General features: G+C 42.6%; 2 protein-coding genes across 3 annotated transcripts; one reads left to right on the top strand and one right to left on the bottom strand.

The window, feature by feature from the left end:
- The first annotated feature begins 1,763 nt into the window (after nt 1–1,763).
- On the top strand, nt 1,764–10,753 carry LOC129827899 (RE1-silencing transcription factor-like). Of its 2 annotated transcripts, XM_055889175.1 has the most exons (4): nt 1,764–2,339; nt 3,878–4,776; nt 4,877–4,960; nt 5,314–10,753. In XM_055889175.1, the coding sequence occupies exons 2-4, from the start codon at nt 3,894–3,896 to the stop codon at nt 7,539–7,541; spliced, it is 3,195 nt and encodes a 1,064-aa protein (XP_055745150.1). In that variant the 5' UTR covers nt 1,764–2,339; nt 3,878–3,893; the 3' UTR covers nt 7,542–10,753. The 2 variants fall into 2 exon arrangements, with proteins under 2 accessions (XP_055745150.1, XP_055745149.1); XM_055889174.1 differs by lacking the exon at nt 1,764–2,339 and having other exon boundaries at nt 2,346–4,776.
- A 158-nt stretch (nt 10,754–10,911) lies between these two features.
- On the bottom strand, nt 10,912–15,864 carry noa1 (nitric oxide associated 1). The gene is made up of 7 exons (XM_055889176.1): nt 14,473–15,864; nt 13,171–13,335; nt 12,761–12,975; nt 12,010–12,141; nt 11,677–11,793; nt 11,444–11,561; nt 10,912–11,324 (listed from the first exon to the last, which is right to left on the bottom strand). Exons 1-7 carry the CDS (start codon nt 15,773–15,775, stop codon nt 11,092–11,094), a joined length of 2,283 nt encoding a protein of 760 aa, XP_055745151.1. The 5' UTR covers nt 15,776–15,864; the 3' UTR covers nt 10,912–11,091.
- Nucleotides 15,865–16,021: the final 157 nt, after the last annotated feature.

Genomic DNA, 16,021 nt, shown 5'->3' with positions numbered 1-16,021 from the left:
ACATAATGTTTCAGTTCCATCTTCAATAAATGTGAGGGTTTTGTTCTCTGCCAACTTCATCTTATGAATAAAGAATTTTTCAAGAAAATAAACAAATGAACTATGAACATTTTATCGGGGTTCATATCAGCTGGGTCAAAATATAACAAAATATCAGAATCTTCCAAATAAACATTAAAAGTGATTTCTCCTAAAGTCTTCGACTCAATCCAAAATCTGTCCATTGGTTTGTGATAAATTTTGTCCATGATAATTACATTTCTCTTGAATTTTGTGTTAGCAAAAACATGTGCTTTTTATCTGATGACTGAATAATTCAATCATGACCAGAGGAGGCCTTGTGTTGCATCTGGTGTGATTCATGACCTGGAGGCCTTGTGTTGCATCTGGTGTGATTCATGACCAGAGGAGGCCTTGTGTTGCATCTGGTGTGATTCATGACCTGGAGGCCTTGTGTTGCATCTGGTGTGATTCATGACCAGAGGAGGCCTTGTGTTGCATCTGGTGTGATTCATGACCTGGAGGCCTTGTGTTGCATCTGGTGTGATTCATGACCTGGAGGCCTTGTGTTGCATCTGGTGTGACTCATGACCTGGAGGCCTTGTGTTGCATCTGGTGTGACTCATGACCTGGAGGCCTTGTGTTGCATCTGGTGTGACTCATGACCTGGAGGCCTTGTGTTGCATCTGGTGTGATTCATGACCTGGAGGCCTTGTGTTGCATCTGGTGTGATTCATGACCTGGAGGCCTTGTGTTGCATCTGGTGTGATTCATGACCTGGAGGCCTTGTGTTGCATCTGGTGTGATTCATGACCAGAGGAGGCATTGTGTTGCATCTGGTGTGATTCATGACCAGAGGAGGCATTGTGTTGCATCTGGTGTGATTCATGACCTGGAGGCCTTGTGTTGCATCTGGTGTGATTCATGACCAGAGGAGGCCTTGTGTTGCATCTGGTGTGATTCATGACCTGGAGGCCTTGTGTTGCATCTGGTGTGATTCATGACCAGAGGAGGCATTGTGTTGCATCTGGTGTGATTCATGACCTGGAGGCCTTGTGTTGCTAATAACACTTTCATCAAGAGGAAAAGCTGTCTTAATTTTCAACAGACCCATGACTACACATTTGCAAAGTCACAATTTCAAAAGTGAAGGCATGTGTATGCCCAGACTAGAGCCTGCTTCCTGGCATGGTCCACAAGGATTTGGCCCCAACAGACCAAAGTGAGTTTGTGTGCAGCATTACACTGTGGACTAGAGAATGCAGTCTGTGTGAGTTGTTCTCATGTTATAATTTTTCTTTTGCATTTTGGCCTGGTAGATCCTCTGATATAACTTAACTGCCTTGCTCAGGAGCAGAACGACAGATTTTTACCTTGTCAGCTCTGGGATTCAATCCAGCAACCTTTCGGTTACTGGCCCAACGCTCTAATTATATCATATTGGTATGGAAAGAATTCAATCAAACTATGTTCAGTGTGGCCTATCCCCAGTATGCCTGGTAATGAAACACTGAAACATGTCAATTAAGATCTTTACTTTTTTATTGGCAAGACACTGATCTACTAACTACACATTCTGAATATATATATTACACATAACGTAAACAATGTTTCAGGACAGTTTTGAGGAAATTACCAGTCCAGCCAATATTAAAAACACTAATGATTTATTCATAAATCGTTGTACTTTGACTTGTTAAATGTTCTTTATATTTAATGCTAATGTTACATGTTTGTATTATTGAGATGTATATAGCAGTAGACACTTTGTAACTAGTTTTTCTCCCCAGTGTAAATTGTATTTTTTTCATAAGAGGAATAAAACACTTTGCCAAAAAAAATTCTAAATGAAAATAACTCACGTAATAATGCACATATTTATTAGAAAAACGTACAACATGATTGCTTTGTTTGACCAATTGGACATTGTTATTTGGAACGAAGACGCCCCGGGTGGATGCCGCGTTCAAAACAACTGCGAACTCGGAAATCTCCGAATTCCGACTTCAGTGCATTCAAGACAAAAAATTGTTTTGAACGGTCATCCAACTCGGAATTCCAAGTCCGGGACTCCGGCCTTTTTCTAGAGCTCCGACTTACCGACCTGATGATCACCGAAGTCATGATTTTACATAGTTTTTCCCAGAAGTTCCCAAATGTCTTGAAAGCACCAAGAAACGCCACACTAGCTCGCGCTGACGTCAGCCAGCCTTCCCTGCGAACAGACGGAGCCAGGGTGATGTGTAGGAATGTCCAGAAACTTTTTCCTTGAACAGTTTGTGTACTAGTACTTCGATAATATTGACCGAATACCGACAGGGAGTGGACACATATATAAGGTAAGGTGTATGTAACCAATTAACATATTAATTGTCTGTTGTTTTGAATTTGTTTAACAAACTAACTTTGACGAACAGTTTTGAAAATGGAGGCAGTGTGGGGGTTGCTCATTGGGGTTGCTGAAAGGGAGAGGCGCTGTCCAGGGCTGATTTCAGCACGGAGATCAGGACCATGGCTAACAGACGCTGTTCTAAACGTTCGAAGTGTTTACACGCCTAACTGTATTTATGATATGATTCGTTTTTTAAAATGAAACTAATAACATAAACATTATTTCTAAATTGTTCAAGATTATACCATTTATTTTTGTATTGTTCGGAGTTTGCGCTTCCGCAAAACTAGTTTTCCGAGTTAAATTTTGAGGGCCTTGCTGGACAGCGACATTCTCTGCCTCTGTCGTAGCAAGCTTACAAAGCGATATGTGGAATACTATTGTTGATAAAAAGTTTGTTTTTAGCAAAAATTGATTCATTTGTTAACGATATGAAATACTGCAACTTTCCACTTGTATTGTTGAGGTCTAGTGGATAGGCTATAACTCAGAAGTTGTATTTTTAGTCATCGTATTCTGTTTAGATTATTTTGATACCAGCATGTTATACAAAGTATGTCTACTCTACACAGTTTTGTGCTTATAAAGTAAATATATGTAAAATGTGTTTAAGTATTTAGTAAATATGACCATTTAGGCCTATATATTTTGTTTGGCATGGAGATCAAACAACCCAGTGCACAATTGTATTTTTTGTATTTCCAGTTCTTATTTTCTCTTCATACTAGTTAGAATGTAGGACATGATACTGTAGTTGTTGGGCGCTGTCGACGAAGTTGGTGGTGCTGTTTCAAAATGGCCGAACACAAATTTCTGTGCATGCAAACACAGACCTAGGAGACTGGATTTGACCAAAGCACTGTGTCAAAGTAAAAGTATGCCCACAATGAAGTTATGAAACATACATTTTGAAGTGGTGGTATATTCTTGGTCGTTTTGTGTTACATTTTTATATAGATGATTTTTCTTTTTTCTTTATTACATTTAATAAAGATAAATATAATTTCTTACAAATGAAGAATACATACAACATTGTAATCGGTTATATAGTCACATACCGGTACATCGCATCGATATGAACAGCATGAAGACAAGGAATCAATGTGATGGTGTACTGTAATTGTGTTGGTTTAGCATACTTTCTTTATCCTGACACTTGTATTGATGACATTTGTGATTTCTTTCTTGGATGCACCATTCCCGGATTATCATAAAAACATCCTGCTCTATAAATTCCAAATAACTGATTCAGAGAAGGTACGGTGACATGGTTGGTAGTTGCTTGGACAACTTGCAAGCCATATCATTTTAATGAGTTGGGACCAAGTGTATGTAACTTGAGTTGTCTGGTCTTTTGAAGGCCTGTTAAAACTCATACTCTCTTTGACTACTACTACTACTAGCATTTTAGTTCTGAAAATGAAAACATATCTTAATTGAAGTTTTTTGATCCATGACCTCCGGTTCTGCTCTCATCACCCACAGCAACAGCCCTGTCAGCATGGCTTCTCAGACGGTGTATCCAATGGGATTGGTCATGTTCTCCACCTCAGTTGGCATGCCCATGGCGGAGGATGCCCAGGGGTTGGCTGAGCTTCCACACAACGAGCTGCCGGCGCCGCAGCTGGTCATGCTCGCCAACGTAGCATGTGAAAACCCAGCAGAAGGGAAGGAGATGATGGAGCTTCAAACCGTCGGCAGCTACTCCGATAGTGAAGACGAGAACATCATCCGATACAGTTACGATAGCCACGAGAGAGAGATGTGTATCGTAGAATACCCAGAGTCTCCACGGGCTGCCCTTTCCCAGGTTGAGGCGATAGATGAGGAGGAAGAAGGGATTGACCTGTCCAAACCCTCTGACCAGCGCCCTTTTAGCCCTTCCACCCCTTCTACACCTCTGGGCATGATCATGGAGTCAGCTAAGAAGAAGAAACCTTTCTTCTGTAAACCCTGCAACTACCAGGCCCAGTGCGAGGAGGAGTTTGTAACCCACATCCAAATCCACAGCGCCAATAGGATGATCGCAGTGAAACGCATGGTGGGGGACAAGGCACGGGAGAAAGAGACGTCGGCGGGACCAGATCAAGAGGCGCAGAGTGGTGATGGTGGGGCCAACAACAAAGGGCTGATCCGCTGTGAGCGCTGCGGCTACAACACCAACCGCTACGACCATTACATGGCTCACCTTAAGCACCACGAGAAGGAGGGCGATGACCAGAGGGTCTACAAATGCACCATCTGCACGTATACGACCGTCAGCCAGTACCACTGGAAAAAGCACCTCAGGAACCATTTCCCCAGTAAGCTCTTCACCTGCAACCAGTGCAGCTATTTCTCGGACCGTAAGAACAACTACGTGCAGCATATCCGCACTCACACAGGTATGTCAAATATAACCTTTTCACTCAAAGTATGCACTTAATGGTCAAAGTATGATTTTATTTTTTAACAGTATAGCTAACTCTGTTTTTTCTACTTTAGGGGAGCGTCCTTTTCGATGTCCGTACTGTGAGTACTCAAGCTCCCAGAAGACCCATCTTACCAGGCATATGAGAACACACTCGGGTGAGTGTCTAACACAGGTTACATGACAAAGAGGCCTGACTGTACATATTTCTATTATGTGACACAAATATGATTGATTGTGCATAGATATAGGTCTCTGTTTTGGTTTCCTCTCATAGTCAACTTTTTCTCCTTATGTTGCATTCGCTGGAGCAGATGGTTTTGGAAAAGAACGGTAAAGTGGTTTGCGATACGTGCTGTGAGATGCTTCGTGTTCGACTTGTAATTGTTGCTTGTCTCTCTGTATTGTGGTCCATCTTCCCTGCATGAAATGTGTGCCAGTGTTCCCATTGATGTTAACAGCAGTTAAAATGTCTCTAAACTGACCATTTTACACATGCTTTTCTTGACAGGTGAAAGGCCTTTCAAATGTGACCGCTGCAACTATCTGGCTGCCAATCAGCATGAGGTGACACGCCATTCCAGACAGGTTCACAATGGACCCAAGCCCCTATGCTGCCCCCACTGCCAATACAAGACGGCTGACCGCAGCAACTACAAAAAGCATGTGGAGCTCCACCTCAACCCGCGTCAGTTCCTTTGCCCTGTCTGCAAGTATGCCGCTTCCAAGAAGTGTAACCTACAATATCACATCAAGTCTCGACACCCTGGCTGCCCACAGATCGCAATGGATGTGTCAAAGGTCAAACTGCGTGTCAAGAAACCTGATTCTGATGAATTCACAGATGAGTACAACATGGTGAATGGAACAGCAAAGTTTGAGCTGTCAGCAATTGATGGTGATGAGGAGGAGGGACCAGAGATCTCTGGAGCTGATAAACAATCAAGCCCTATCAATCTCTCGACCAAGAGCAGCAAACCTAGCCCTGTTCAAGCACTAGAAAGCATGGAAACGGACAAGACCCCCAAGAAATGTGACAACTCTCCTGTCAAAGAGACCAAGAAGAGCAGCAAAACTAGCCCTGTTCAAGCAGTAGAAAGCATGGAAACAGAGAAGACCCCCAAGAAATGTGACAACTCTCCTGTCAAAGAGACCAAGAAGAGCAGCAAAACTAGCCCTGTTCAAGCAGTAGAAAGCATGGCAATGGACAAGACCCCCAAGAAATGTGACATCTCCTCTGTCAAAGAGATACCTAAAAAGGCAAAGGACAAGGCAGAGAAAAAGGTAACACTGAAACGCAAGAGTATAGAGATGAACTGTGAGAATACAAAGCAGAATGTTACCCTGAAGGAGAGTGGGAAGGAGACAGCAGTTGTGGTTGAAATAGCAGGCAATAAAGTTAAGAGAAGTCTCAAAAAACAGATGACTGGGAAAACAAGTGTTCAGGATAAGACCGAAATAAAGGAAAAAGTTCAAAAGGCGGGTTTGGAAGAGGACAGTATTGAGAAAGACAAATCAGTCAAGGAGAGGTTAGAGAAAGACATGCTAGAGAGGGAGAATATGGAGAAAGCGAAGGAGGAAAACAAGACGCTGGAGGAGGAGAAAAAAGAGCAGCTGAAGACACTGAAGAATGAGAAAGAAGGAAAAGAGAACAAAAACGCAATAAAATCTCAGAAGAGTACTTCCAAAAAAATTGAGAAAGTGGTTGAAAAGACTGTTGAAAACACTCCCCAAAGTCTGGAAGCACCAGTGAAAAAACAAAAAGAGAAGAGCAAGACGAAGCCAGTGAAGAGAAAAACTACAGAGGCCTTGGACTTATCAATGAAGGAATCTCCTGATGAGTCCTGCACCAACATTAAGGCCAAACGGTTAAAAACCAAGACTGCTGACAAGTCACAAACAAAAGCCAGTACCCCCCGACGCAAAACTACTGAGCCTTGCACAGCATCCGAGCAGAAGGACCCAGTAGACCAGATGATGTACTCGCCTGTAGTGAAGAAGCTGAAAAGGAGCAACAAGAAAAAAGCAAGCCCTGGAGAGACCGAGGCTTCCAGTGAGAACAAGGTGTGTTCCATCATTGAGAACCCCTTTAGCCCCCCTGAAAGCAAAACATGTCCTGCCACAGAGCTTCAGCCAACAGTTGTACAGGAAGAGCAGCAGGCATCTGACCAGGAGACTGTCCCTGCCCTGGATACATCTACTGGGCAGAACCCAGCAGAAGAACGGCCCAGTAATGGGGAAAACAACCTTGCACGGCAAAATGTATCCCCAACCAAGGACACAACCCCACGGGCTGAGCAGGCTGAGGTCGCCGACAAAGCAGAGGAAACTCCTACTCCTGAAGGCTTCAGCAGCGCCGACGAGTCCCCATCTCCCATAGAAAGTGACGTCTCTCGCGATTTTAGAAGGGCACAGGGAGAACCATCAACACCCTCCCTGGAGCTCCCTAGGCCAAGTGGAAAGCCTACTGAAACCGAGGAGGACGAGGGCATCCACAGCCATGACGGAGGAAGCGAGATCAGTGACAGCGCCTCGGAGGGCAGTGACGATTCAGGGCTCAACGGGCTGGCGGCAGCCGCCGGTAAACTGGCCAATGACCCTGAAACTCCCACAGAAGAGATTCCGACTCCAACTGAACTCAAGAGTCACATGTGCGTCTTCTGTGACCGTAGCTTCCTCTTGGAGGCGGAGTTCCGTCGGCACCTGAATCGGCACCTGGTGAATGTGTATTATCTTTGACAATGCTTCCAAGCCGGACAAGTGAGTGCCTGCAGAGCAGGGAGCTTTGATTCCAGCGGTGTATTTTGCTTGACCCTTTCCCCCTGTTATAAAACATTTGTATAGTTGTCTGTGTCAACATATTAACAGTAGATATTCAGTTACCTTGCATTAGTGCTCACGGTTACTGCTGTATAAAATATGAACATTCTATGGTATGCCTAAAACTATCTGACCGTCTTTGTAATACCAGCTTTAGGCAGACTAGTTTATTTGATAATTGGTGTCTGGGCTTTCACGTATTGGTTCCCAGACCGTTTGACTATAAATTCTACAGTTCTTGTTTTCAAACAGAAATCATAGAGGATATGTGAGTTTATACCATGTGAGGTCGAAAACCTAATGTTCATGGTTTGGCATTTGGCTGAGAAATTCAGAAAATATGGGATACAATTTTTTTTTGCTTGTTATTCTCGTATGGTTATGCAACTAACTAAAAGCGAACCATTCTGTAATAGCGTTGTATAAACAAGTAACTGCCAAAGTAAAGGTGTTGGGCTACCACAAGCTGCCATAACAGCTTCAATGCGTTTTGGCATAGATTCTACAACTGCCTGGAACTCTATTGGAGGGATGCGACGCCATTCTTCCACGAGAAATTCCATCATTTGGTGTTTTCTTGATGGTGGTGAAAAATGCTCTCTCAGATACCATTCCACAATCTCCCATAAGTGTTTAATTGGGTTGAGATCTGGTGACTGAGACAAAAACACTTTAAACCCCCTATGCTGCTTTGATACCCCTCTTTAAAATCACTAAGATCTCTTCTTCGAGCCATGGTAGCCAAAATAAGGGGAAACTGGGCATTTTTATACATGGCCCTGACCCTAAACATGATGGCATGTAGATTGCTTAATTAACTCAGGAATCACAATTGTGTGGAAGCACCTGCTTTTAATATACTTTGTATCTCATTTACTCGAGTGTTTCCTTTATTTTGGCAGTTACCTGGATTTTCCATAGTGGTTGATATTCAAGAAATCGCTACACCTTTTTTTTTAGTTCACAAACCGGTTGAGTTTTCGACAGAAGAACCCACCAAGAGATGAGTTGTACCCGTTGTTTTAATCCATCAGCCCGTTGAAGAACAACCGTAAATCAATTATGAAAGGAAGTGTTACACTTTTTCAATGAAGAACCAAAGAAACCCTAGGGAGACAAGATTAGAAGGACCCAGGTGGTCCATGCCAAATAACCCAGAGAATAATGGCGCTCTCACTCCTATTGTGCGAGTCCACTCCAGTGAAGCGACCTGTCTCCGAAATGGGGACAAGGACTGCATGTTCAAAGTCCACCATTTAGGGAGTACTTGACAACTACTTTGATTTCTTTATTTTATTGATAACATCAATAGATATTAAAAAATAAAAAACATTGTATACATCTTATCAATCTGTACAATGGACTAACTAATCTCTTCATCACAAAAACTTTATAGGTGTTAATTGCCATGACTCATGACTCTTAGTCGAATTTATGAAATGGGGCGAGGTTTCTTTGGGTTCATCTGGCACAAGTGTGTATAGAATTGTTTCTTGCGTTAATGTTTGAATTATGTTGTCACTTTTTGTATATCCAAGTACATTTAGTCATACAAAAAGAAAACTCGTACTACTCATTAACAAATGCACAACTAATATGGGAGGTAGGGTGTTACTGGCCCTTGAAATGTATAGGCCTATAGAACTTAAGATCAGGATGAACAGGATACTATGTTGCTATCACTGATAGAGAATGGACCGCTAACATTGAAAACAAGTTGTGAAATGGATGTTTGTGCACACATCTGAAACTTTGCCATTATCAGTTTTGTGTTTGATTTCAGAAAATGTCCAAAGATGATTTTTTTTTACCGTTGAGCCTGTGAAGATACCGGTAGTTCTACATTTTTTTTTTTTGCCTTCGACAATCATTATTTTCTGATTTTGTTTTGATGTTTTTGCATATTAACAGTGTAGCTTTGTTAATTGAGTCACATTTTCCTACAGTAAGAGGTCTGATTACAATGATATTGTTGTTATACTGTCTAACTTTATAACCATTCCTTGGAAGTTTAGTTGTAACTGTTTGATTACTCTGCAGATCGAACCCATCAACTTGATTTCTGCGGTTATCACCCCACTCATGTTTTACAGAATTGTGCCTCCAAAGCTTAGCCTGTTTGTGCCATCAGTGATATGCTTCTTTCATCTGCATCTAGTTGTGTTCAATTGAGGTGATTGGTAGACTTAGCTAATAAAAATGCAATGTGTACTCTTAGTAAATTCAGTGCAATATTGTGTTTTGGGTATGATGCCAAAGTGAGAAGGTATAGAAATTTAAAGACTTATGTTTTGAGTTTGACTATTGGAAGGCATAGAATAGTACCAGGGTTCCCTGGAAAACTGGTCGAATTTAGCCCGATGCACTCTTATCTAGACGGTTAGATTCCGTGTCACTGTAAATTATCTATTTTTTTTTGTTCACTTCCTGTATTGTTTTTTAGTTGATAGGAAAAGTTGTTCATTCTTTGTAACCATTTTTCATTCACATATTGTGTAATCATATGTACCGTAAAACTTCCAATTAAATGCAGTCTCAAATAGCCGCCTGTCCCTTTTAATATTTACGAGGTTACCATGGACACAGCTCTGATATTCCCAGTCATGTGCATTTAAACATTTTAGAATTCTGTCATTGTTAGCCATGATGCCACCAAAAATAAAACACGATACAAAATTCATGGTGCTGAAGCACGAAATCAGGGGTGTATGATAGGCAGCCTTCGCAAGTCTGATCTGCGATGGATTTGTTATGTTTATACTGGTCGCAAACAGTGTGGATATCTTTTCAACATTTTATTGAGCAAAAGCTGTGTGTATTAGGGAAATAGAAGCCTGGCTTTAATAAGCGGCGGTTGTGTTCAGTGAATTTTAAAAAATTAACGCCCGGGATATTGAAGTTTTAGCCTATACCCGTCATTTACTGTTTTCAGTTAGTGAAGAAATTTACTATTTTTCAATTCAATAAATGCCAACAAACTTTAACACCTTCACCAAAGTGGGGAGTTATTGGACATTGTCCCCAAGACTTTGAAAACAATTGGCTGTTTAAAACCTTTTTGTGTATTTAAAACAAACATCCTGTACCATTTTCTGCTCTACATTTCTAAATTAAAAGTTGTTGGTGCGTGATTCCTTCCATTTCTTACATTTTCTGCAGTTACTAATACGTTTAAAAAGTATATTACGTTTCAAAATACTTTGAAAAAAGTTATTCACTAAAAGGTTCCCTACCTGCTGTCTAAATGGAAAGAAAGCAATGTAAATTGAAGCACAAGTCTACACATCGATAAACAAATACAACTGTTTATATGTAGGTTATTTATAATCGTTACATTTACAGCCAATTTTACAAACACAGATGGAAAAAAATCCATAACTGAAAGTGCTGTATCACGAATAAATATCCAGTACAAAAAGCCTCTTGACATGAAGACCCTTGTTGCCCCATAGAGAGGTTGTTACGCACTTCATTTTTTCTTCTTCACCTTGAGCCTCTCTGCTCCCTTGTAGGACAGGCTGGTGTCCACCAGGGCCTGGGGTTTCCTGGTCTTATAAGCAACAGACTTCTTGATGCGCTCTCCCTTCAGGTTAACGATGTTGGGGAGTAGAGGTGGACTCCTCAGGGAGAGCCCTGCACCCACTGGAGCATGGGCACGCAGCAGGAGACTGTTCCCCTCCACTCCTGTCACTGCCACCCATCCTAAGAATAGAATACATTATTATTATTTTTTTATTTGGTAGCACTACGCTTTTGAAAAATACCAACCCTGAAACGTCTGGGTCGGCTGGTTGATCAATTTGTAATTATGTGTGTATTACCTGCAGAGGAAAACTTGATATCAGCACTGGCTTTCGGATAACCCTGCCCCTTCAGCTCAAAATCTTGGGAGACAAGAGGGGGGAATTCCTTCATGCGTTCTTCTCCACCCATTGGTACCTATCCACACAGAGTTCTTCATGTTGATAACATTATTTGTAAACTTGTTTTGTTGTACCATTTCAGAAAGAGCTTTTATGTCCTTAACTGAGTTAAGTAAGCAGCATCCACTTACTCCCAGCAGGATTTGACCAGCATGCTTCTGGTAAATGCTGTCAGCCCTGTCCAGACCGGTGATGTGAATCGGGACCCGGTTGGAAGCAATGACTGAGAACCAGCAAGACTTCTCACCCTGGGAAATTAATATTACGTCTCAAAGTCAAAGACAGAAGTGTGCACCACTGTTTCGATGTCACAGTTGAGCATGGTTATTTGTTATTAGGATCCCCATTAGCTGTTGCAGCAGCTACTCTTCCTGAGGTCCACACAAAACATGAAAGTGACATGATACAGAACATGAATAGACCAGAACACCTCAAGGACATAAGCAACAATGAAAGGCATTCACCTGAAGGTAATCAATTCGGCCTAGAGCTCCCAGGAATAGCGACATTCCAGGTTTCAACACAAACGTCCTGGGCACGATGGCTTGTGTGGGCACCACCAACTTCACCTCCTGCTCTGTCAACAGATCGAGGACCTAACAAACATGGGAGAGGGGGTGTGAGATGAATGGATGGCATTGTTCTGTTCACCACTAGTTAGGGCTTGTCTTATAAGAAAACTTTTATGAGAGTGGTACAATGGAATAATTAACTAAACATAAATCTACTGCAATGACACACAAGATGGTTGATCCATAAATCTGTTCCACTGCACATCCATAAATCTGTTCCATTGTAAATGTATCCTGGCATCCCACTTGTGTAAATGATACTTTCAAACGTGATGTAGTAATAGGAGAGGAATAACAAGGGACTCCTTCTCCCCCAGGGGATAAGCTAAGGAACTACTTTAATCTGCCAACTCACTAACATCAGAAGGGAAACATAGTCAAAGGGTATTAATTAGTCCCAAGTGTTCTCTCCTAGTGCTGGTAAACAGTTACATCATGAATACATGCCGTTTCAAGTGGATGCAGGGGTGTGTCTGAAATGGCACCCTAGTCCCTATATAGTGCACAACTTTTGACCAATAGGTTGCTATTTTGGACAGATTCCAGGATTGTAATGACTTGCATTGCAATCTATGAAATAATATGGGCAAAGTTTTAGCCTGGCAGTAACAGTGGAGCCAAGAGCGAATAGGAAGTAGCTCACGTCATGCTCTTTCATGATGCCAGGGGTGTCATAGAGCCAGTGCGCGTCTTTCAGTTCGTTGAGCGTCAAGTGCACTTCCGTAGAAGGGTTGGAAAGAGTACGGTCTCTCTCCTCCTTGTCAATCACATCCTCTCCGTAGGCCAGACTATCAGGATCAAACTCTATCAGGCCTCTGTTGGATTCTACGTTGGTACGGAACGTCCTCCCAATGCGACCTAAACCAACATAGGATTTTTTACAATTACCCTGCATTAAGAGTACAAATCTATAAGAAACAATGCAAGCCATTGAAAACACAGAAGGCCAAGGGTTAAGCTGTATGGGTTGTCCAATTCCACCCCTTGGTATTTAGGCTACCCTGTTAGGGTTACCATCAGTCATGTTCCCAACAGCCAACACCAATCTCTTACCCACTAGGTAGCCCTGCTTGCTGAACTGCTCTAGTCTCTTGAGCTCCTGTGGAGAGAGATCACTCTCGGTCTGCTTGGAGGCGCTCTGGAGCCTCTCGGACCTCCTGAACATGCGATACGGGGTGGGGTTGATGATGGGGAACTTCAGGAGGTTCAGGGTTGTACCTGTGGATCATATTCAATTTCAAATACAATTTAAGAATTTGTTTTCAACATTTTAGAGAGACTTGAGCCTATACACAAACGGACATACTCTGAGTGTACAAAACATTAGGAACTTCCCATTACATAGACTGACCATGTGAATTCAGGTGAAAGCTATGATCCATTATTGAGGTCAGTTGTTAAATCCACTGTTAAATGTAGATGAAGGAGCAGATGCAGGTTAAAGAAGGATTTTGAACCCTTGAACAATTGAGACATGGATTGTGTGTGTGTGTGTGTGTGTGTGTGTGTGTCATTCAGAGGGTGAACAGGCAAGACAAAATATTTAAGTGCCTTTGAATGGGGTACAGTAGCAGGTGCCAGGCGCACCTGTTTGTGTCAAGAACTGCAACGCTGAGGGGCCTCCCGAGTGGCACAGTGGTCTAAGGCACTGGATCGCAGTGCTAGAGGCGTCACTACAGACCCGGGTTTGATCCCGGGCTGTATAACACCCGGCCGTGATCGCCGGGTGCCATAGGGCGGCACACAATTGGTCCAGCATCGTCTGGGTTAGGGGAGGGTTTGGCCGGCGGGGCTCATCGCACTCTAGCGACTCCTTGTGCCTGACCTCGGTCGTCAGTTGAACAGTGTTTCCTCCTACACATTGGTGCGGCTGGCTTTCGGGTTAAGCGGGCGGGAGTTAAGAAGTGCGGTTTGGTCATGTTTCGGAGGATGCATGACTCGAGCCCGTTGGGGAGTTTCAGCGTTTAGACAAGATCGAAATTGGGGTGAAAAAGGAGGTAAAATACAACAAAATACTTGTAAAATTAACTGCAACGCTGCTGGGTTTTTCCACACTCAACAGTTTGCCGTGTGTATCAAGAATGGTTCCCCACCCAAAGGACATCCAGACAACTTGACACAACTGTGGGAAGCATTGGAGTCAACATGGGCCAGCAATCCTTGTGGAATGCTTGACACCTTATAGTCCATGCCGCGACGAATTGAGGCTGTTCTGGGGTGCAACTCAATATTAGGAAGGTGATCCTGATGTTTGGTATACTCAACAAGAAGCTTTTTGTTCACGGCCTTGTTTGAGTGTTTGTAATGCATCTTATAGTGGAACTTTGGGTTACAGGCTGGGCAGCTCTATCTTACCAGGCCATGGAGATATGGTAGCTTTGTGGATCACATCTGAGGCCCTGGATTTGCAGTAGTCGGACTCTAGTAGACTGTTGAACAGTGTGGATTTCCCAGCGTTGGCTGTTCCTACCAGATACACGTCCCCCTTGTACTTCCACGATCTCTGAAGACTTGAGATGAGATTTTCTATTCCGTATCCTGTTTTGGCACTGATGAGGTGGGTATCTTTGATATTATCACTGGAAATGCCTACATCAGCACAGTACATGGAAAGCTGACGTTTAATCCTTTGCAAGTAGTTTTCAGAGTCTCCAGGGAGCAAGTCCACTTTATTACCCAGAACCACTATGTGTTTGTTTTCACCAACAAGCTCTAGCAAGTCTGGTACTATGGAGTCTGGGATGTCCAGAAGATCCACAATCAACAGTACCAATGCTTTCTCTGATTTGACCCTGCGGACTATATCCCGATATTCCTCCTTGGACATCTTGACAGTCAATGCCTTTTGGTGGTGTGTGAGCAAGTAGCAACGTTGACAAATTGCCTTTTTCAATTCGTTTTCCTCTAGCAAAAGTTTATACTTCTCACTTGGAAGATAGCCTGCCACATCAGGTGCAATGCAGTGCATGACTGCGCCACATCCGTTGCAGCAGGTGTCACTGACAGGTTCCTCCATATCTGGTGTACCATAGATTCTCTGCTGTCCTTTAAGTTTCTTTTTCTTACTTGTTTCCTTGAGAGGGAACCCTACATCATGAAACTCGATGAGAGAATCAGGGCTCACCGTCTCCAGTTTGGTGACGGTCCCATCTTTCAATGACCGCAGCTGTTGCTCCAGAGTTCTCTGCTGCTTGTCGGAGCCTGACCTCGGCGGTAACCTCTCGTCTTCTTTGGAAATCATGGGGACAGCATTCACATGGAGCTGACCACGAAGTTGGTCAACGTGACTATCTTCTGGCTCAATGTAGTCCATGAAAACAAATTCCTCCTCTTTTTCTGGCTCTATGGAGGCGTGTGTCCCCTGATTTTTTACATTTTTACCCAGCTCTTGAGTTTCACCGCTTGCTCCTCTTGCAGTGCTGTAAAACCTGGTCATCCATGTGCCATTCAATACAAAAGGAAGTGCCTGATGGAAAACGCTTCCTCCTAACACAGAAGTATACTGCCTTGGTAGAGCAGGTGATGATATCCATTTGGTCCTATGCTTTACAGATAGACATGGAACTGAAAGATGTCGAGAACATTTACAAGTAACAAGTTCACGTATCGGGACTTGCAACAATTTATACATCTTTACAAACGAATACAATTTAATCATACATTAGAAATCACAGTGAGAAAACATAACCTTGAATAAAAACGCATGTGAGTCGCTGGTGCAAGAAACCATTAATATCCTGACAGGAACTTACGTATCCGGAAAAGCCGTTTATTTACGTTTACAACTATTAAGATTCGACATATAATATAATAAAACATATTGTTTGTTAGAAAAACATTGATCATAATAGCTAATATTAGATCAGAGTAGTAAACATATTTAGTTAAGACTAATTTCTTGCAC

The sequence above is a fragment of the Salvelinus fontinalis genome, chromosome 29 (genome assembly GCF_029448725.1).
Source record: "Salvelinus fontinalis isolate EN_2023a chromosome 29, ASM2944872v1, whole genome shotgun sequence".
Lineage (NCBI taxonomy): Eukaryota > Metazoa > Chordata > Actinopteri > Salmoniformes > Salmonidae > Salvelinus > Salvelinus fontinalis.
Note: the sequence above shows the minus strand (reverse complement) of the source record. Positions and strands in the feature narration are given on the sequence as shown.

Excerpts from the sequence above, each read along its gene's own strand:
- noa1 (XM_055889176.1), bottom strand. The coding sequence starts at position 15,775 with ATGATTAAATTGTATTCGTTTGTAAAGATGTATAAATTGTTGCAAGTC. Across the intron at positions 11,794-12,009 it reads GCCGAATTGATTACCTTCAG|GGTGAGAAGTCTTGCTGGTT; the intron begins GTGAATGCCTTT and ends TTAATTTCCCAG. Across the intron at positions 11,562-11,676 it reads CTGGTCAAATCCTGCTGGGA|GTACCAATGGGTGGAGAAGA; the intron begins GTAAGTGGATGC and ends CTGTGTGGATAG.
- LOC129827899 (XM_055889174.1), top strand. The coding sequence starts at position 3,846 with ATGACCTCCGGTTCTGCTCTCATCACCCACAGCAACAGCCCTGTCAGC. Across the intron at positions 4,777-4,876 it reads GCATATCCGCACTCACACAG|GGGAGCGTCCTTTTCGATGT; the intron begins GTATGTCAAATA and ends TTTCTACTTTAG. Across the intron at positions 4,961-5,313 it reads GCATATGAGAACACACTCGG|GTGAAAGGCCTTTCAAATGT; the intron begins GTGAGTGTCTAA and ends TTTTCTTGACAG.